This window comes from Schistocerca piceifrons, chromosome 6, assembly GCF_021461385.2.
Source record: "Schistocerca piceifrons isolate TAMUIC-IGC-003096 chromosome 6, iqSchPice1.1, whole genome shotgun sequence".
NCBI classification, from domain to species: Eukaryota; Metazoa; Arthropoda; class Insecta; order Orthoptera; family Acrididae; genus Schistocerca; species Schistocerca piceifrons.
The window spans coordinates 367336435-367360195 of NC_060143.1; the positions used below are offsets into that span (position 1 = coordinate 367336435).

At 37.6% G+C, this 23761-nt stretch overlaps 1 protein-coding gene across 1 annotated transcript in view; it reads right to left on the bottom strand.

Moving 5' to 3' along the window:
• The window catches only part of LOC124802490 (low-density lipoprotein receptor-related protein 1), a 735000-nt gene that overhangs the window by 154487 nt on the left and 556752 nt on the right, over window positions 1–23761 (bottom strand). The window contains exons 36-40 of the mRNA XM_047263305.1: window positions 17477–17721; window positions 11932–12165; window positions 7485–7659; window positions 6643–6847; window positions 5374–5563 (exon numbers count right to left, since the gene is read on the bottom strand). Coding sequence (XP_047119261.1) covers window positions 5374–5563; window positions 6643–6847; window positions 7485–7659; window positions 11932–12165; window positions 17477–17721 — 1049 coding nt within the window. The remainder of the gene's footprint in view (window positions 1–5373; window positions 5564–6642; window positions 6848–7484; window positions 7660–11931; window positions 12166–17476; window positions 17722–23761) is intronic.

Genomic DNA, 23761 nt, shown 5'->3' on the forward strand with positions numbered 1-23761 from the left:
CACTAATGGAACAGTTTCAAACAATGGACAGCATAAAGTGTGAAAATATTAAATCCAGTAAACAGGTTTTGAGAAGATGTTCCTGGTTTCACTTTCACTTCATTCCTCAAGCCTCTCATTTACAGTAAGAGAACCCTTTTCATATTTGTTTTGCAGGTCCTGCCTCATGCTACAATTCCATAAGACCAGAAAAGACGTACATGGTTTGTCCATAAATTAATATCACCAATTGTATTCCGACACTCCTGCTGTTTTGTCTATCCACCAGGGCATGTTGGTAGGGTCTGCTAACTTCCCAATGCATCCAAGTTTCCTCCAAGCTCCTTGAGAATAAAGACATGTTCCTGCATGATCCTCCGCTTGGTGGTCCGGTTCCACCTGTGATGCAATGTTCACTTGAACAGCGTGTAATGGATCTGGGAGATGTGTTTATATACCAAATCTAATGAGGGAGGTTGTAAATGTTTTCTTATATTTTTGTCAGAATATTTTTTTTGAATTGTAATTTGCCTTATTTTATGCTAATTTGCTTATATGTTCGAGAGTGACAGCATACTGATTAATATTAGTAGATGTGACGAATAATATCAAAGAGACTGGTTACAAGTGAAAGCTTGTGTGTTGTGTGAAATGTCTTTGATGCTGGAGTCGTCTTTGACCGTAGTCAGTCAGCAGTGAACACTCGGTGTGTGACGGTGGAACAATGTACAGGTCCCTGTTATAATAATTTGCATGTGACCAGAAAAAATGAGTTATTTTATCTACTTTTTTATATAAACATCAAGAAGGAAGCATATTCGGAAAAATGGTATTTGAAGCACCAAAAATGCGGCAAACGCATTGAACCAGACATTTCCGCAGCCGACAAAACAGCATTATGGAATCATACTTTCACTAGACGACTGAAGCCAACACAAAAAAGTCAAATATCATCTTATAAACATCCACGGAAAAGTGAGTACTGTCATGAAATCTGCTAAATTCAAGTATATAAAAATAGTGAACATATTTCAAGCAGTACACAATCAAATTTTTCGTGAAACTTTGGAAGTCTATGGCCAAAACATTTCCAGTGATTGAGCAGGCATTTGGGAATAAATGTCTGTCACAATAGCTGGAACAAGACATTTTGGAAGGCCAAGATGGGTCGACAATGAAATTCATTCCAGATGTCCTTCAAAGCTGAAAGGTGACAATGGGACTCATGTGTTCGAAATTTTGAACAAGACGATGGAAGGAGTGTTTGTCTGATATTTAAGACTTTGCATATACCCAAAACCATCTTCCATGAGACTGTAACTGAAGAACTGCAGATGACAAAAGTGTGTACAAAACTTGACCCAAAAATTCTGACTACAGACCACAAGTCCACTGGGTCAGCATTTGTGAAGAACTTCTGGAATTGTACAGAAATGATGCTCCAATTTTGGACAATGTTTTACTCAACACCAGTTTTGAGTTTTTACATGACCCTGAAATAGAGAGACAGCCCCAAATGGCACAGATCACAGTCACCACACCATGAGAATGCTTATATGAACAGATCTAAAGTGAAGGTAATACTCATTGTCTTTTTTGCTGCTAGTGGTATAATCCACCACTAGTTTGTACCACCTACACAGACTGTCAATACTGCCTTTTATGTGAAAGTGATAAAAAAGGGCACTTGCATCAGACCACACATCACTGATTCTTGGAAGTTCCACAAAGACAATGTGCCTAAACCATGTCAGCTTGTTCTATATTTTTACATGTTTGCTTACTGGCGTGATCCATCTCTGTCTAGTCACAGGCTGGTGCTTTGGTCACCTGTTAGTTGACTCTTTGGTTGTAGTTTCTTGGGGCACATTGTTGACCACATGGGCAGGCAGTTGGTCGCCGTCACTGAGTGAGAGACAAGAGGCACATGTAACATATGGTGAGCTGTTCATGGAGCTTACGGATGCATGGTTGTCTAAGTGGCCAGGGGTTAGTAGAGTTGTGTCAGACGGCAGTACTTGGGCCTATTGTCAATGCAGTCAGTTTACCCTGGATTCAGAAGGCATAGTTGCTGATGTGGGTGCTGGGGTGCTTTTCATTTTCTGGTGCTGTCTGTTCTGCTCTTTGGGGGTAAGGTTACTTGATTGACATATGTGCTCCCATGTTGAAGTTACTCCCGCTACACTAGATTGCCTGTGGTTCTCCATCACTCTGTCTCAAGCATTAAATTTACCTTTTGTGCCTCTGTTTGAAATTATCTGACTGCCATAATCGATGTGTTTTAAAATTTCTTTTAATTGCAACTTGTTCAATGTCAGCTTATCTTGTCATTTGGGCCTGAAATCAATTGTGTCATATGTTCTAGGCCACCACATGTATTAGTGACCACTGAGGTCAACATTGAGTGTTATTTGTATTGGAAGTTGTTGTTTCCCTGACTGAGGTAATGACTATAAAACTGCCTATGGCCTTGGTGAGCAAACACTAGCAGTCCAGTAAATCTTGGCTCATTTGGGTAGTTAAGTTCCATAGCTCTGGCGAGATTTTCCCCCTTAAAAAAATTAATATTTATTGTTCTAAATACAATTACTATTGTAGTAGTTTGAGTGTTACCCCTCAAGATTTGCCTGTTGCCTTTTAAATTACTAAGTTTATGTGTTTGGGTAGCCCTGTGATTTCTTGGGTATTAGATTAACTTGTTGTAATATTTTATGTAAGATTAACTGGTTACTCCTCTTAGTAATTTTTATCATAATATTCTTCTTGCAATACATAAGGTTTGGTTGGAGCTTTGAGCCATCCTCGCACTGAGTTTCTTGATTGTTTTGAGTATTTTTATAAGTTCTATGAGTATTATGCATGAAATTATATGTCTGCTTGTTTGCTCTTGGCTATCTGAGCTGTTTGTTGCATTTGGAGGTGCTGCCCTGGCATGTTATCAGTCACCCACCAGTTCAGTGGGCATATCCTGTCCACATTGGCTGTGTACGTGCATGTGGGCAGTGCGCTGCTTCCCATCTCACTGTAGCCTCTGAGATGTGGCCTCCAAGCTTGCTGCGGCATTCCTCATATGTTGACATTCTATCTCGTAGCAATCGGCTGTTAATTTAACATGAAGGGTCCGTTATTCTAAACTGTCTTACTCAGAGCTGGCCAGCTGTATCTGCCCCTTCCATGTTTTACCTGTTTGAAGTCTGGTTTTAATGTAATAGTTTTAATATTAGTGTAATGCTCAATTTTTTTACATGGTATTTCATTATTTTCCATGGCAGTATCTCAATTAAGTCCAAGGAGCTTCTCTGATTATCAAATATTGGATATTTGCCTTGCACATGGTTCCTGTGCTTATTGCATAAAATAATAGTAACTAACAAGCCTCAGCTCGTCAGTTACTAGACTTGCATAATTTTATGTTACTACACTTCTTGTAATGATGATGAAAATGATGATGATGATTGGTTGCCTGGCCGCAGCCCACTGGAAGACTGGCTAGCCATTCTACGAATGCAACAGCAGCGACTTATGAACTGTATTGTTTCACTTGTATTAGGAGTTGTATATACTGAAGAGACTTCTTATTTAACTATCGCCAAGTGCTTGCGACATACCATTGTAAATTCCCAAAGTTGTCATTCATCTTACTGTAATAAAAATTCATTGATATGATTTGCTTGAATTGTTGTCAAGCAATCCTAGAAAGTAGGTTTCCTAGGCACCCCATATTAGATGAGTGGACAGAACAGAACATATACTATTATATAAAGACAAGTTACTGTTTGTCTTTGTTACCAAAAATCTTGAAAGTTATTGATTGATTAATCTCAAATTTTTATATGATACACTAATAAACATTCAACTGGACATAATGTAGGCTATGTATTTTTGTAAATGAGTATGTTGCATTTATGGCTTATCAGTTAATGCTTATACTACTATTACTACGGAATATGAAACTTTGTAATCCTACCCATTCACAGATTAAAAATATGCCAAATACCGCTGTTGAAATTACTATCCTCACAGATCCAGCAGCTTGAGAGGACTCTCTCATACCCTGGCAATGATCCCAACCAATTTGCCCATCCATTTGCAGCAACTTCAATTTTCTATCAAGGTTTTGTTTGCAATAACAATAAACAAGTCTCAGAGCCGCAGATGGGCAGAGAGAGGGGGCAGGAGGTGATGCACAAACAGAGAGGGGGGGGGGGGGGGGGGCAAGGAAAGATGGACAAAGAGAGAGGGAGGAGGAGATGGACGCAGAAGGGGGAGGGGGGGGGGGAGGGAGGAGAGGAATTATGAAGTATATCCAATTCCCTTAGATATTTATAACTTGCAATGCATTGCAGGATTTATTGTATACTGAATTTACTCGAATCTAAGCCACACTTGAATCTAAGCCGCACTCGAATCTAAGCCCCACCTGAAAAATAAGACTCAAAATCAGGGGAAAAAAAAATTCCCAAATCAGTTGCCATGCTTCATTTCTGACTGTATCACTATTCAGCATAAGAATAATAGGAATATAAACATGACATGATATTTATATTTCTCCGTGTTTGCTGTTGTCTCACTCTAGTTTCATAGTTTATTAGGCAGACAGGATTTAAATGAGATAGCAGCAAACACGAAAGAATACATGGCACAATGTTTACATTCTTCTACCTTTTCTTTTAATTTATTTACTGACGCAGAGGTTTTGACGCCAGTATTTATCTTTGTGCCTACCAAGCATGCCTGTGTAGTGCTATATATATTCGACAGCAAAAGTTAGTTGTGGCGGCACCTACCAACATTTTTCAGAACTTCCGCTTACTTTGCACTCAATTCTAAGCTGCAGGCAGTTTTTTGGATTACAAAAACTGGGAAAAAAGTGCGGCTCAGATTCAAGTAAATACGGTAAACACAAAAATTTATATCCAAGTTGTTACTCTTTAAGTGAGCTCTTGCCTTATCAAGAAAGTTTTGAACCCCTTCAGTAATGCTGACCTCACTGCCAACACAACAGACACTAGATGTGTCATCAGCATACAGTGATTAGATGCTTATTATCTACAGAACTTGACAAAACATGTACATAACATATGAATAGTACTGGATCTAATATTTATCTTTGTCACAAAAGAATTGCTTTTTTATAGCAGAACCTGTAAGAAAGAATATTACTATGTTAAAAATATCTATTTACAAACTAGATTCATGTTCTGCCATCTATTTTGGAAAAAATTTGAGGTTAAAGACAGATACACTTATATCATTCATAACTGTGACATTTCCAAAAGTCATCAGTTGATAATTCTGCCACAAGGCTAATGTTGCTGTTCAATTTGACTACTTTTACTGAATTACTCTATGATACAAGCAAGTGTAATTATACTTGTTGAACTGAAAACTCACAGTCATTTGTATCATTTGCAACTGCAATAATGCCCATTGGCCGAGGTACATCTCTCCTTAGCCATACTACATCATCTCCAGTGTATTTGTTAGCTCTAATGACAGCATGCAATACCCAGTCTGTCCAGAATATGTAATCCCCATACACAGCTATATCAAATGTGTGTTGAGGTTTTACCCTGCTTAAAACCTGTGAACAAACAATTCTGCTACACAAAAACATAGTATAAAATTGCATGAATGCAATACAAGAAAAGACAAAATTATAAGTGGCATTCAAAAAGAAACAAGCCGAAGGCATAATTACATAAACCAGTGCCTCAATGTTAGAAGTATTGACACTGTCCCACTGTGACACAAGGTGGTGAATGGCTGTCTCATAAAATTCCCAGGGCTGTGATGTTAACCAGTTCTGCACCTGCAGCTGGACGTTGTCGTCCGAGGTGAATCGTATGCCCCTCAGAACCTTATTAAGGGGACCAAAAATGGCGTAATCACTAGGAGGGTGGCCGAGAACCTACCATTTGAATTTCTGCAGGAGTGCCGCGACTATGTTGGCTGTACGAGACTTTGCGTTGTCATGGAGCAGAATCACCCAAAGTGTGAGATTGCCTGATCGTTTTGTTTTGATTGCTTGGTGAAGGGTGGCCCAGATTTGCAAGTAATGCTGGGTATTCACTGTTGTCCTGTGCTGCAGGAAGTGGATCAGAAGGGGCCCATCTTGGTCAAAGAAGAGTGTCAGCATAAGGACAAACGATTCACCTCAGATGACAACATCCAGTTGGATGTGGGGAACTGGTCAACATCACAGCCCTGGAAATTTTGACAGCTGTTCACTGCCTTGTGTCATAGTGGGACACGTGTCTCAACAGCCAGGGTCAATACTTCTAACATACAGGTACTGGTTCCTGTAATTATGCCTCTGGCTCATTTCTTTTTGAATGCCCCTTACACTTCTGAAATTATTACAGTATATAGTTCTTGTTCTTGGATTTCTCTTGCACATAAAATTGTTACAAAGAACATGTTTAATGAACATAGGTAATTTATCTACCAGCACTTTTAAAGAATTATGAATTATTAAACAAACCTCATTTCAAAATACTGCTTCCTATTTCATGCTCCTTTGGGATGAAGTGACACTCTTAATACACTAGGTAGTACCTTACAAGGCAGCACTGTAAATTAGACTATTACTGTAGGTATATCTACGTGCAAAACATAACATCAGACTCTCATTTTGCTCTACAGAATGAAGTTGCTCTTTACCACTCTGTTCGTGCCATCATAGTTTGCTCTTTCAATCTTGTCAAATCGTGCATCACTCCAGTACAGCTTCTGTGCCTTGTGGTCCAAGGCAAGAGCATTGGGCATCCGAATGTCTTTTGTAATGATTGATTCAAGACCTTGTCCATTTACAAAAGCCCTTTGTATCGATGGATTGTGCGAATTCCAGTTTGTCCAGTATATACGTCTGCAAAGAAGTGATGGCAGTCAGCACACAAAGAGAAGACTGACTTCATGGATTATTAGATTAGATTAGATTAGATTTACTTTCATTCCAATTGATCCGTAGTGAGGAGGTCCTCCTGGATGTGGAACATGTCAGAAAAACAACAATACATGACAAATATTTACAACTAAAACAAATAAGCTAATGTACCATTCCACAGGTCCCAAGTGGAATGATCGTCATTTTTAATGAACACTAAGAGTCATTTTACAAATACTAATGCACTGAATTTAAAATAAAAAACGTTTTTTATTTATTTATAAGGTAATAAACATGTAATACAACTACTGTAATACTTATTTACAATGAACACATTACTGCACTGAAATGGTGCAGAAGTTAGATTATACTTACACACACACACACACACACAAATTTTCAGTGAACACATTACTGCACTGAAATTGTGCAGAAGTTATGTTGTACTTATACACAAATCAGTTGGTTTTACTAAGAAATTCATCAATGGAGTAGAAGGAGTTGGCCACCAATAAATCCTTTAGGCTTCTCTTATTATTGCTATTATGAAGAGTACACAAATGCTACTTCAAAATTTCTATAAAAGAAATTTAGAAAACCACTGACAGTAAATACTTACGCTTCACAGCTGTCTACATCAATGCCTCTAGGTTTATCTGTCTGCTCTAATTTAATTACTGTTTTGATAACATTGTTTGTTAGATTGATCTTGCTAATAGTTGGATCATTGTTACAAGTCCAGTATAGCATGTTGTCAAATGCCTCATATGCCAGGCCTTCAACTAACCCCTGACCTGAAGAAAAATTAAAGTGAAACACTGAATTCGAGAATGAATACAAGGGAGAAATAATAATAATAATAATAATAATAATAATAATAATGCATTGCAACATCCATAATTCAAGAAAAAACAATCGTGGAAAACTGTGAGGCAAAGATATTGACATATACTACAAAGAACCCTTAACTCTGCCATAAAATGTGTACTATGTCTCTTGACACTAAAGCTAACTTTTTGTGTCTGTGTTTGCTTTTAAATAAATGTGTTTTGGAAAAGGAATCTGCCTTGAACAACACAATTTTCTTCTTTTTCGACCCAGACATGTTTGAGTGAATAGCGTAGATTGTTCACATAATGAGAATATTATAAAAGGACACATAGCTAATGAAAAGGACACATAGCTACTCACCATACAGTGGAGATGTTGAGTTGCACACAGGCACAATAAAAGACTAAACAAGTAAGCTTTCGAACAAAAGGCCTTCTTCCAAAATAGACAACACACATACACATTCATGCAAACACAGCTCTCACACAGATGATCACTGTCTCTATTTGATTTTGCATATGTTGTTCAGCTACATGATCAACAGTATGTACGATTGAGGTACATAATTTGGTAATACAACATGAATAAAGTAACCACTCTCCCAAACCTATAGTATTATTATGCAACGTTTTACTTGTTATTTGACAGATAACAAAGAGAAGCCACTGAAATTTCACTGAAACGTATATAGGTGAAGAAATTAAAAGATGTTTGCTAAAGACAGAATGCTTTTCCAAACCATATTTATGTGTAATATTTAGAAACTTCCTGACAGAATGAAACTTTGTCCCAGCTCAGAACTAAAATCCGGCTACTTCTTACAGACTGAGCTATCTATGCACAACTCACAACAGCCCCTCACAGCCTCATTCCTGCCAGTACCTCTTTCCTACTTCATAGAAGTCCAGTCACATAACCTGCTGAACCAGCATTGCCTGTGAATGGTTGGGTTCTGGTTTGTAGTCCAGATCAGGCACACAGACTTAATCTATTAGGAATTTTCATATTGTAATATTAATTAATCTGGTAGATCATAGAGTTATCTCTGACCATCTTATCTTTCTCAGTGTTACTTTTATCTTCTATCAGAAGATAAATAAAGTGTGGTGGGTAAACAGAGGATGTTCAAAAAAGCAGAAAAAAATTTGCTTGATGCCTTCCTGAAAGACAATCTCCAATCGTTCCAAGCTAACATTATAACTGTAGACCAGATGTGGCTTGAATTGAAAGAATGAGTATTGACAGCAGTTGGGTGATTTATACCAAATAAATTGACAAACGATGGAGCTGATCCCCCATGGTACACAAAACAGGATATAACAGTGTTGCAGAAACAATGAAAAAAGCGTGCCAAATTTAAACAAATGCAGAACCCCGAAACTGGCAATCTTTTACAGAAGCTTGAAATTTAGCTCAGACTTCAATCTGAGATGCTTATAATAAAACTTCCTGGCAGATTAAAACTGTGTGGCTGACCGAGACTCGAACTCGGGACCTTTGCCTTTCGCGGGCAAGTGCTCTACCAACTGAGCTACCGAAGCACGACTCACGCCCGGTACTCACAGCTTTACTTCTGCCAGTACCTCGTCCCCTACCTTCCAAACTTTACAGAAGCTCTCCTGCGAACCTTGCAGAACTAGCACTCCTGAAAGAAAGGATATTGCGGAGACATGGTTTAGCCTCAGCCTGGGGGATGTTTCCAGAATGAGATTTTCACTCTGCAGCGGAGTGTGCGCTGATATGAAACTTCCTGGCAGATTAAAACTGTGTGCCCGACCGAGACTCAAACTCGGGACCTTTGCCTTTCGCGGGCAAGTGTTCTACCATCTGAGCTACCGAAGCACAACTCACGCCCGGTACTCACAGCATCACTTCTGCCAGTATCTCCTCTCCTACCTTCCAAACTTTACAGAAGCTCTCCTGCGAGCCTTGCAGAACTAGCACTCCTGAAAGAAAGGATATTGCGGAGACATGGCTTAGCCACAGCCTGGGGGATGTTTCCAGTTTCATTCCGGATGCTTATAATAGTTTCCATGATGAAACGGTGCCTCAAAACCTGGGAGAAAATCCAAAGAGATGCTGGTTGTATGCAGTGTATGCTAGTGGAAAGACATAATCAGTGCCTATCCGGGGCAATAGCAATGGAAATACTATTGATGACAGTGCTGCTAAAGCAGAGGTGCTAACACAGCACTCCAAAATTTCTTCAACAGATGGGATGAAGTTAATATTCCAGATTCGAATCAAGAACAGCTGCCAACATGGGTAACTTACAAGATGATATCCTCGGCATACTGAAGTGACTTAGATCACTTAATAAATGCAAGTCTTCAAGTCCACATTGTATATCTATTAGGTTCTTTCCAGAGTATACTGATGTAATAGCTTCATACTTAAGAATCGTATACAACTGCTTGCTCGATGAAACATCTGTACCCACAGACTGGAAAGTTGCACATGTTACTCCAATATTCCAGAAAGGCTATAGGAGTAATCCCCTAAATTACAGGTCCATATCATTAATACTAAATTGCTGGCCCATATCATTAACATCAATATGCAGCTGGATTTTGGAACATATATTGTGTTCAAACATTATAAATTACCTTGCCTATTGACACAAAATCAACAAAGATTTCAAAAACATCATTCTTGTGAAACACAACTAGCTCTTTTCTCACATAAAGTTTTGAGTACTACCAACAAGTGATTTCAAATTGATTGCATATTTCTAGATTTCTAGAAGGCTTTTGACACCATACCTCACAAGCAGCCTGTGTGCTTATGGAATATCATCTTATTATGTGACTGGATCCATGATCTCCTGTCAGAGAGGTCACAATTCGTAGCAACTGACGGAAAGTCTTCAACTAAAACAGATATTATTTCTGGCATTCCCCAAGGTAGTGTTATATGCCCTCTGCTGTTCCTTATCAATATGAGACAATCTGAGCAGCTGTCTTAGGTTATTTGCAGATACTGCTGTCATTTATCGTCTAATAAAGTCATTAGAAGATCAAAACCAATTGCAAAACAGTTTAGATAAGATACCTGTATGGTGTGAATATTGACAACTGACTCTCAATAATGAAAAGTGTGAGGTCTTCCTCATAAGTGGATTCCAAGGAATCCATTACACTTTAGTTACACAATACATCAGTCAAATATGAAGGCTGTAAATTCAACTAAATATCTAGGAATTCCAATTGCATACTACTTAAATAGGAAAGAATACACAGAAAATGTTGTGGGGAAAGTAAAGCAAAGATTGCATTTTATCGGCAGAACACTTAGCAGATGCAACAGATTTACTAAAGAGACTACGCGTACTTGTCATCTTTTGACATGCTGCTGTGCAGTGTGGGATCTTTTCCAGGTAGGATTGATGGAGAACATCAAGAAAGTTCACAGAAGGGTAGCAAGCTTTGTATTATTGAGAAAAAGAGAACAAGTGTCACAGACATGATACAGTATTTCGGGTGGAAATCATTAAAACAAAAGGTGTTTCTCATTGTGGTGTCATTTTCTCACAAAATTTCAATCATTACTCTTCTCCTTTGAATGCGAAAATATTTTGCTGAGGCTGATCTGCTTAGGGAGAAACAATAACCATAAAAAAATAAGGGAAATCGGAGTCTGCACAGAAAGAATATAGTTGTTCATTTTTTCTCATGTGCTGGTCAAGAGTGGGACAATAGAGAATTAGTGTGAACCCTCTGACGGCACTTAAGTGTGATTTGCAGAGTAGCCATGTAGATGTAGACGTAATGTAGATTTCTTATCTTTGTGCCATAATCAAAGACACTTTGTAAAATAATAATAGAAATTTCTGGATGGAGCAATATGTAAAATAAGGAAAAGTCAGTCACTCACCTTTAGTGAATCGGTCAGTGGAGCACAGTAATACATAACAGAAAAGAGCATTCATGCTAGTTTTTCAGCACTAGCTCTTTTCCAGCAATAGTACACACCTTCACACACACAACCTCACAGGTGCTGTGTCTGTGTGGTTGTGTGTGTGGATGTGTGTACTACTGCTGGAGAAGATCTAGTGCTTGAAAGCTAGTGTGAGCGCTGTTTTCTATTATATGTTACTGTGCTCCACACAGTGGTTGCCTTTTCTTTTATTTTACACTTTGTGAAATGATACTCTTGTGCTGTACATATGATTACTCCTTTACAGCTCATTATATTCTATGCAAAAATATGCTTAATATGGCATTTATCATACTTACTGCTTACAATGACTGTATGATTCGTTCCATTGAAGTAAACTGAATTAATGCTCCCTTTATGAATATCAGAGTAAAATATCTTCTTTCTATTGTAATCAAAAGATAATCCTATAGCATTGTGCATATAATCTTGTGACTGAATGCTTGGAAATGGAGCATTCAAGTTGCTTTCATCAAACATATGAATACTGTCAATTCGTACAACACGTGAGTACACTAAAAAGCTGTCATAATCTGAAAAGAAAAATACGTATTAGTATGATGGAAACATATAAGAAAAATCAGGAGTATGGTACATATCTTCACTTTAGTTCACTGGTATACATTTAACAGAATAAAACTTTTTCACATAGAATGCAAGGATTTCAAATAAATCTTTCTTGGAAGTAAGCAAATACACAAGTCAGTACAATTTCCATTTCAACTGTTACCTGTTAAAAATTGATACAGAAAAAAAAAAAAAAAAAAAAAAAAAAAAAAGAATTAATGAGGAAAGGTAATCACCCATGCGTAACATACACAACATAAGGGTTATATTTAAGGGTATTATTTTCTGCTACTATGAAGTATTATTTAGGGTGAAAATGAAGAAAGCTCTTCTTTATAATGAAATGCCAACTCTGGTAAATGACTGTACTGAAACGTTTCTTACTGTAGAAAAAATGACATACTGTTCATGGTGATTAAACGATAAACTGATTACATTCTTTTATATCTTTTGTGACATAATCACAATGCTGCAAATGGTTTCAAACAACCAGTGATGATATTCAGACTGAATATGATCACTGGCTGACTGAAACCAATAACGGCATTCTGTCATAAAAAATATTAAAAAAACAAGAACATGGGTCTACTGAATACAAGATGTTGTTAAACTGTTAAGTTTTATACAAAGTAATTCTTCAAAGCTAACACACACACACACACACACACACACACACACACACACACACAAACACACCACAGTGTCCTGGGACTGTGCTTCAAATGACATGAGTAGCAATAATGACTGAAGTGGGGTGGGATGACATGAGGAATGGCAGTGAAAGCGGTTAGGAAAGAATTTGCCAGGGTAGAGGGACCTTGTAGTCAGGTACACGTAATACACTGAAGAGCCAAAGAAACTGGTACACCTGCCTAATACTGTGTAGGGCCCCTGGAAGCATGTAGAAATGCCGCAACACAATATGGCGTGTACTCAAGTAATGTCTGAAGAAGTTCTGTAGGGAATTGACACCGTGAATCCTGCAGGACTCTCCATAAATCCGTAACAGTATGAGGGGTTGGAGATCTCTTCTGAACAGCATGTTGCAATGCATCCCAAATATGTTGAATAATGTTCATGTCGGAAGAGTTTGGTGGAGAGCATAAGTGTTTAAACTGAGAAGAGCATTCCTGGAACCACTCTGTAGCAATTCTGGATGTATGGAGTGTCACATTGTCCTGCTGGAATTGCCCAAGTCTGTTGGAATGCACAATGGCCATGAATGGATGTAGGCGATCAGACAGGATGCTTTGGTACGTGTCAGCTGTCGGCATCGTATTGGGGGTCCCATGTCACTCTAACTGCACATGCCCCACATATTACAGAGCCTCCACCAACTTGAACAGTCCCCTGCTGACATGCAGGGTCCATGGCCTCATGAGGTTGTTTCCACACCCCTACACTTACATCTGCTTGATGCAATTTGAAATGAGACTTGTCCTACAAGGCAACACGTTTCCAGTCATCAACAGCCCAATGTCAGTGTTGGCGGCCCCAGGTGAGGCATAAAGCTTTATGTTGTGCAGTCATCAAGGGTACACGAGTGGGCCTTCAGCTCCAAAAGCCCATATCAATGATGTTTTGTTGAATGATTCACACATTGGCAATTGTTGATGGCCCAGCATTGAAATCTGCAGCAATTTGTGGAAGGTTGCTCTTCTGTCACACTGAACAATTTTTTTCAATTGTTGTCGGTCCCGTTCTTGCAGGACCTTTTTCTGGTCACAGCGATGTTGGAGATTTGATGTTTTGTGGGATTCCTGATATCCACGGTACACTCATGAAATGGTGTACAGGTAAATCCTCACTTCATCACTACCTCAGAGATGCTGTGACCCATAGCTCATGTGCCAACTATAACATCATGTTCAAATTCACTTAAATCTTGATAACCTGGCATTGTAGCAGCAGTAACTGAGCTAACAACTGTGCCAGGCACTTGTTTCTTATATAGGTGTTGCTGACCGCAGCGCCATATTCTACCATTTACATCTCTCTGCATTTGAATAGGCATGCTTAAACCAGTTTCTTTGGCACTTCAGTCAATGTCAAATTTTATGATTGCTCTGATGTACAATATTAACCAGTCACTGAAATTTGAATGAAGCATGTATTTTACTGCTGTTGTTTGTTGTTAACTGTTTTCTTCCTGGTGATGTGTGACTCTAGTAGCCTAACAGTTGTCTTATTCATTTCAGTGAATATACAACTGCACCTTGTAATAGAACTAGTTATGGAGTACTTAATGAATGCTTTGACACCACTAAAAGTTTAGCAGATTGTATATTACCTGATTCACAATATGTAATGGATAAAAGTTAGAAAGTATGGTTTTTCTTAATTTCTATCAGCAAATTAAAATGTATGATTCACTTATATACTGAATAAACATCATTAACATTATTTCAGATCATTTAACTGTAATTAACATTAAGTTATAATTAGTTAGAAAACCTGATGTTGTGAATTAGCATACTGTCGTAAATTTCATAAAATTTATAATTTCATTTTTAAGATTGCATTATTATATTCCTGTAGAAATTTTAGGAGAAATATCTATGTTGTAATTAAACCAACAATTAATTAGAAAAATTCATAAATTTCAATTCACCTACAGACTTTTTTGAATATTTATCAGTCATCTGATGTATTTAACATGACTTGTGCACTTTATGTATCATGTCAATAATGAAAAACCAATTAGATCAGTAGTAATTAACTTTTTCACTAGCAATGCTTGAACATTCTGATGTAAACACTATTGATTTTCAGTCATTTTGGTACTATGAAATTATCATACAGAACTTTAACATAAAATTCTGTTTTGGCATTTCTTACTGTACCTTAGTAGTTGTTAGGAATAAAATCCAACATGCAATAAGATGTAACTAATGATTTTACAATAGCTAATGTAAGTTTTTGTAACATGATAAACAAATCTCCTCACACAAAGGTCAAAAGAACAATAATTATAAATGTACCTAGAATGAATGATCATTTATTGTCTTTAAAACTGTACTAACAGTTGCCTGTAACAGTTGCTGTTTTGTCAGTCATGTTGATAGAAGACAGTTTATGTGTGAACATCTTTGTAAATGCTCATGGAAAATACATCTGTGGTTAAAAGGATACATCAGTGTATTAGAAAATATTATTTCAATATCTAAGGCAAATCTATGATGTACATCCCCTAATGGACTTTACTGGTAGAGGAGATTCAACAGTCCAAAACTAAGTATTGCACTGCAAAAAACTGCATCACTCTCATCCTACAATGAAGCTTTCACAATGAGAAGTATTTTAAGGGGGAACTGCAGTTAAGCAACATTAAAACCTCCATGAAAATTTTGATAATAATTTTAAATAAAAATATCTTCAAGCTTCTTATTATTCATAAGAACCACTTCATTCAAAACATGTCAAAGGACATTAGAAGATCCATTCTTTTGTGATTCTGTATTACATGGTTTTAATAAATAATGCAAATGACTTTAATGTTTTAGGTTTTATTCTACATGCTTGATGATCTGCTGTCTGTGTGTCTTTGGAGTGAAAAGTAAATCAATCCTTCTAAATAGGACAGTTTTGGAGTTGAGTGGGTGATCTCTTACAATGTATTTTCTTTCTCAGGATTGTTAATTCTGAGGAAGATGCAAGAGTAGTTTCAAGAATCTGAAACTAATATTTCAGGTTAATTCAGCAAGCCTACGCCCCAACTCCCCTGCCCCCTCCACAACCAAAATGGGGGGGGGGGGGGAATACTATACCTCTTGGATTTGTCACTCTGTTATATTGTGTAAGTATCACAATATTTCATTGAAGCAATTGTTTGACATCTCCAGGTGTTGCAGCAATTACTGCTGCAAAACACAAGTAGAGATATTCACGTGGTGGCATCTAAATCTGACAGAGCTTGAACAGGAATTATTCATGCACGAAAAATTTCTTACACTTTGATGAAAATACTGCTCATTGTGGCCTCTGTCAGGAGCAGAAGATAAGCCTATCTACATGTGCACCATGGGCAGAGATTGTGCTGACGTACAGTGAAGTGCTTATATGCACAGCAGACAATCAAATCAATACGGATACAGGATTTGAATTGGAATGCAATGCTAGCTGCTCTTAAATTCAAATGGGGAAACATGAATCTCCACTTACAGGTCTGACACAGTGCATTACCTGGTTTTTATTCAGCTTTTAACTACGGTAACTTCGGCAGCACAGTCACTGCCGACAGCACATGCACAGAAGGCCTCTCTTTTCCTCCCCGCAAGGAGGCACTATGAGCACTATTTTTGACCAACTATGAAAGCTTTTCAGTTTCTATGTGATTCTTGCTTCTGGCCTCAATAATTTGGATGCTGCCATACCAATATTCCTGCTCACACCATGCAGGAGTAGCTATCACAGGCACCTTACGATCTCTTAACAGTTTGTTTGATGAAATATTATGAGACTTACAAAATGTTACCTGGTGTCAAATGCAACAAGAGTATACATAGATCCCCTGGGAAAACCTGAAAAGTTAAATGTGAAAACTATTTCACTATGTCTGCTTCATATTCACACAATATGGTTCCTCCAGCAATACTATGGTCAAAAATGAGGTATTTCAAAATGCCAGTCAATGCTAAAACAGAATGGTGGGTTGTGTAGTCATACTTAAGTAAAATAGTTTGCAGCAAAACACAAAGATAGTTTGATAACAAAGCACTTACGAATCTAATGCTAATAATATTCACTACATTTACAATAGCCAACAAGAAAAAGTGGAAAAAACAAACACAGTGGGTAGATAGGGTTTTTCTATCCTATAAGTCGTCCTCAGTACTAAAATAATATAAAATCAATAAACTAGCATGGATCATTGCGTGGTGGAGACTTAGATATGGAACTTACATTCTTTGGTATAGACAAGTTTACTTGATTTTGAACATGTTGTCACTGAAACTACAGGAAATAGTAGGATTATCACAGTAACCAATTAATATACTGTGATTAAAATTCTGTAAAACAGAGTCGATCACAACAGATGTTTATTTTGGTTGGCAACTGGTTTCAGTCTATCATTTACATCATCTTCAGACTGTAAGCACCATGACCCAGCTGCTATAATGGTGCTGGTCCTGAAGATGGTCTCAATCACAGATCAAAACTGTTTGCCAACCAAAATAAACATCTGTTGTGATCGAGATTATTTTACTGAATTTTAATATTCCACACTGATTGCTATTCATTCTCTGTGAAAGAATGTTTTCTAAAATTTTAATATACCTTCACAAGTTTTTCCATCTGCAGAAACTTTACCATGTGCACATGCACAAACTGGATGTGTACCATTAAACAAACAAAGTTCGGCACATCCTCCATTATTTTCAGCACATGGATTTGTTCCCTGCTGCTTATATTTTGAAAAAACTTCAATATCCTTTAGTGAATCACCAAGCCCACGCATCAGCACTGTGTAATCTGAAAGATTTGATGCTTGTGCTGATTTGACACTACCACCTTCATGTGTTCTGGAAAGAAAATGAATTTCATTAGATAATGTACACAAAAATAAGATAATATATTTAATATTGAGAATTTCCTTAGTATAATTAAAGCACAATATTGCCAAATAATTAACACAGAAGATAAAGAAGTTCACACCAAAAACTTTAATTATCATTAGAAGTTAACACAATCACACAAACATGATTTTAAAAGCTGCTTCTCCCTGTTATAGTTTTTAGAGACAAGATATGCACACTGTAACAATAAAAGATGATGTGACTTACCAAATGAAAGTGCTGGCAGGTCGACAGACACACAAACAAACACAAACATACACACAAAATTCAAGCTTTCGCAACAAACTGTTGCCTCATCAGGAAAGAGGGAAGGAGAGGGAAAGACAAAAGGATGTGAGTTTTAAGGGAGAGGGTAAGGAGTCATTCCAATCCCGGGAGCGGAAAGACTTACCTTAGGGGGAAAAAAGGATGGGTATACACTCGCAAACACACACATATCCATCCACACATATACAGACACAAGCATGTCTATTGTCGGTAAGTCACCTCATCTTTGTTTTTATATATAATTTTTCCCACGTGAAGTTTCCTTCTATATATATATATATATATATATATATATATATATATATATATATATATATATATATATATATATATATATATATATATATATATATATAGTAGAGGGAAACATTCCACGTGGGAAAAATATATCTAAAAAGAAAGATGATGAAACTTACCAAACAAAAGCGCTGGCAGGTCGATAGACACACAAACAAACACAAACATACACACAAAATTCTAGCTTTCGCAACCAATGGTTGCCTCGTCAGGAAAGAGGGAAGGAGAAGGAAAGACAAAAGGATATGGGTTTTAAGGGAGAGGGTAAGGAGTCATTCCAATCCCGGGAGCGGAAAGACTTACCTTAGGGGGAAAAAAGGACAGGTATACACTCGCACACACACACATATCCATCCACACATACACAAACACAAGCAGACATTTGTAAAGGCAAAGAGTTTGGGCCCAAACTCTTTGCCTTTACAAATGTCTGCTTGTGTCTGTGTATGTGTGGATGGATATGTGTGTGTGTGCGAGTGTATACCTGTCCTTTTTTCCCCCTAAGGTAAGTCTTTCCGCTCCCAGGATTGGAATGACTCCTTACCCTCTCCCTTAAAACCCATATCCTTTTGTCTTTCCTTCTCCTTCCCTCTTTCCTGACGAGGCAACCATTGGTTGCGAAAGCTAGAATTTTGTGTGTATGTTTGTGTTTGTTTGTGTGTCTATCGACCTGCCAGCGCTTTTGTTTGGTAAGTTTCATCATCTTTCTTTTTATATATATATATATATATATATATATATATATATAATGGAAGGAAACATTCCACGTGGGAATATATATATATATATATATATATATATATATATATATATATAATGGAAGGAAACATTCCACGTGGGAAAAATTATATATAAAAACAAAGATGAGGTGACTTACCGAACAAAAGCGCTGGCAGGTCGATAGACACACAAACAAACACAAACATACACACAAAATTCAAGCTTTCGCAACAAACTGTTGCCTCATCAGGAAAGAGGGAAGGAGAGGGGAAGACGAAAGGATGTGGGTTTTAAGGGAGAGGGTAAGGAGTCATTCCAATCCCGGGAGCGGAAAGACTTACCTTAGGGGGAAGAAAGGACGGGTATACACTCGCACACACACACACATATCCATCCACACATATACAGACACAAGCAGACATATTTAAAGACAAAGAGTTTGGGCAGAGATGTCAGTCGAGGCAGAAGTGCAGAGGCAAAGATGTTGTTGAATGACAGGTGAGGTATGAGTGGCGGCAACTTGAAATTAGCGGAGATTGAGGCCTGGTGGATAACGGGAAGAGAGGATATATTGAAGAGCAAGTTCCCATCTCCGGAGTTCGGATAGGTTGGTGTTAGTGGGAAGTATCCAGATATATATATAGCCTTATAAATTTGCAAAACACAATCTAAACAAAATACTGTGTCTTTGAGAGTGCTATAAATACTGTTGTTGACAATCTTCAAGTAAATTAGTAGTGTTGTGTTGTATGGGATAAAAATATCATAAAAAGTGCATATTTCTTCTTGTTCCAGCAGACATATTTTTAGGCTTAGTTTCACACACAATAAATGATAGCAAATTATTATATAATTTTGTTTTGTGGCTACATGTTAACATTTTATAAAAACTGATTATCCTTGTTTGACAAGTGTGGACCTTGAAACAGGTTAATTAAACTTGGAGCTTTTTCCAAACATTCTGAATTGTGGTTCCCTTGGCACGTTTTCAGTGGGAAAGATAATGGTACACTTAAACAGTACATTTGTGGCTCCAGGCGAAGTTACAATATGTTAAATTTGAATTACACCTCTTAAAGCAACAAGAGCTGAGAAAAAATTAAGAAGCAAAAGGTGAATGGGAGCTAATAAGTTATTAGCATATCTGAACTTTAGTTTACCAACAGATTTTGTTTGTCATGAGTTCTGGAGGAGGATGAGCATCATATAGATGTAGAGAATATAGGATGCAGCAACCAATGGCACTAATTGTAAAAATAAACTGGTAGAGAAGCAGCACAGGAAAAGACGAGTTTTGCTGCCAGTCAGAATTCATGGTGGTGGCGGCAGGCTCAGTGTACCAGTTTGTAAAACTTAACACTGGTATCAGACAGGTAATGTCACTTGTGATATATGTGTATGTATTTTAGAAAAGAGGACAATAAGCTGGTAGTTGTGGAAGCTCTAAAAAGCATTATGGCTATTGGGGTCAGGTGAAATATCTCTTTTTCATTAAATTCAGTTGGTTAATTCAACGTTGCAGAAAATTAAACTGACCGACTGCAAATAAAACCTAGCAAGTTTTAAATCTCTGTCAAGGTTTCAATGCTTCTGCTATTCAGTGAGTGGTCTTCTTTACGCCTAAAACATTTACATTATGGAATATTTTTGGGAAAGAGATGAGGAAAGTACCCATAGAAAATATCACTCTTCCCATTAAAGAGAAAGCAAACATTACAGAAGACAGTTTATGTGCAAAGATATTTACAAAGGATGCATTCTAAAAGCAGATGAGAAAACTGATTCTGGTGATTCAAAACATACAACAAAACAATCCATGAAGAAATAATGCACAGAAAACTTGGTGAAATAAAAGTTTCAGAAGGTGAAATTGTAAATACTGATGACAGGCTCATTTAAACCAGAAAAAAACTACGGTTAGCTTGTGTGGCTGTTAGTTACTTCCTCAGAGAGGAAAGATGAAAAGGTCAGAGAAGGCTGAAAAGTAGTGATGGGTCATTCAAATCCAAAGTTGAGAGATACAACAGGTGAACCTGGAGATCTGACAGACCTGCTCCTCCTTTTCTAATTTCTTCAACCTATCACTCTTTCCCCTGTGAGAAAGGAACAAACCATCCCAAAGCCAAGGATAGATTCCAGGCTTTAGGAATCAGAGACCCTTTGGCTGCACTGAGACTGCTACAACCACAACTGTTCCTGTATTTACAGGGTGTATACGCGGACAAGGAGAAAAAATTCCCGGATTTGTCACACGTTTGTTCCAGGTTAAAAATACGCTTTCTCCTGGGTGAAAACAAACTTTTTCACTCTTTACTGAAAGTATATTTTCTCTCGGAACTGTATAACTTATCAGTCCTTTGAATGGTTATGGTTTTCTACACGGGCGTAGAATTTCCTGGTGCTTTAGAAAACTAAACACAGGGAAAAGAACATGTTTTGGAAAGATCTTTGATGTGCAGCAACATGTATGCTGCATATTTTTGTATTACAAAAGTATACATTTGAATTCCACCAAACATTGCATGTTACTTTCCGAAGCACTGAAATCGAGATTGCGACGCATATTTGTAAGTGAGTCATAGCTCATGTCACTTGATCTCGCCAGCTGATGACAGCGGGTATTCAGAGCTTAGGACACGTGATGTGGTCAGCGAATAGCAACATCACTGTTAGGTAGTGTGAACATACAAACAGAAAAAGTTAATGGTTTAAATTAATATACATAGTGTTGCTACAAGAAAAGCAAAGCTTTCACATATAATATTGGTCTGTAAGATTAATACGCTGCAAGAGAAGATAAGCTTTCACATATACTGTTGTCTTTCATTTGCGTATTACAATTTAAGATATATGACACAAATGTGCCAGTAAAATTTTTAATAACGACATAAATGTCTGATCTTCTGGGCTCAAAATTCATCTAAATGGCTCATTATCAAAGAGTTGATTCTTAAATGAGAGTCAAACGCTCTGTGATTTAAGAAATTCATTGTACATTCTCGCACATAGTTCAACCTGCGTAAAAGGAAATTTACTTTAATGGTAACGCTTTTCAAACCACTATTCAGAATATTTTTCCGCAACCTGTTACAAATGGGTTCGTTTCTGCAGTTGCCAGAGAGCGCCAGATGACAGGCATCACCACACTTGAGCAGCCATTTTGTAATTACAGAACATAAGTCACAAAGTACCAATATCTAATGCTTATTAGGCCTACTACAAGCAAAAAGATTTACATTAGGAAATAGTTTCACACTTCATTCATACACTCCAGTTTCTCAAGCATGAGATTGATAAGTAGTAGTACAAAATTTTTATACAAACTTGGAGTCATCATATTGTTCCTTAATTTGTGTGATGTCCCCGTTTCTTCTCTACCTCATTCTAACAAAGAGTCTTGTTATCACTAATTCTGTAACTATTCCTGCCAATGTCAAAGCTTATTCACGGGTTAACTTCACTAACTCTGCCAGAATCACCAGTTTACTTACCCATGATTATTCTCTGGCTAGGCGTTGTTACATATCCATAAAACGCGTTTTCTGCCCTTCTTCGAGAATAGAACTTAAAGTGGCTGCTAGCCGGGGACTGTACAACTGGCCCTGACTAGTATTTTCTGTCAAAATTTCATTTTCTTGGATACACCGAGAACGTAATACGTAATCTTTCTTATCTGTTATTCATTTATTTGCACTCTCTGAATCTATAGGTTTCGCTAGTAATTATAACAAAGCTCATCATTCGCAAGCCCAATCAGCCACAAAATCAGACAGCGGTGGGCATTCATCAGTTCGGCCTTAATCCGCTCAGCTCATACAGACCCGTCCCCTTTTGTCTGCAGGAAAGTTTGTTTCTACATGTGAAGAGGATTCCCCTGACAGGGACATCTTGTACACTATGCACGCATTCACAAATCAGCTTACGATTCTTTCAGAAATCAACTTCGTTCAAAAACGTTCAAAAAGTGACAGGGATGCGTTTCAAAGTCATATGAATAATTGATATACTAACATACACTGGAGGCTAGGTGCTTTGTGAAACCAGGTTTTTCCCCTCAAGAATATGAATTTGCCCCCCCCCCCCCACCTCCTAGATGTGGGCCTGCTGCGCATGCACGAATCTGACAGCTTGGGCGTGGGCGCTCCAGTAAAATTTTTCCCGGTAGAATCTGACTGCTTGCTGTGACTGCTTACACAGCCGACAGTCACATTTCTGTAGCCAGAAGCAGGAGAAGGTACTACTCAACTGTGCATGCGCATGATCCTGCTCGTAACTGCTACAACAAATCTAATGTAAACAGTTGTGACGTCATGCTCATTGGAGGCAATTTGTTGTTACAACACATTGCACAGTCTTCCTAAAGCCTTTGACAGATTTTGCTGTTGGCAGATGCTTGTATGAGCACTGTGTTTTTTTGCTGTATATGGCACACATTTCCTTTGCAATTTAAGTTTTATTTTCGTTTTTTCTCTCGTTCATGTTTTATTGCTGCAATATTATTCTGCAGGATACAGTAATATCCTTTGTTAGAGTATTGGTTCTTACCAGTCAAAACTATAAAAATTTAACTTAAAATGAAAACAATGAAAAGTTCCCTGTTTTTTTCCGGTTTTCTCCCAGTTGAAAAAATTCCCGGGTTTTTCCCAGATCTCCCAGTTGTCCCGGGTCGTATACACCCTGATTTAGCACCGTGTGAGTACCC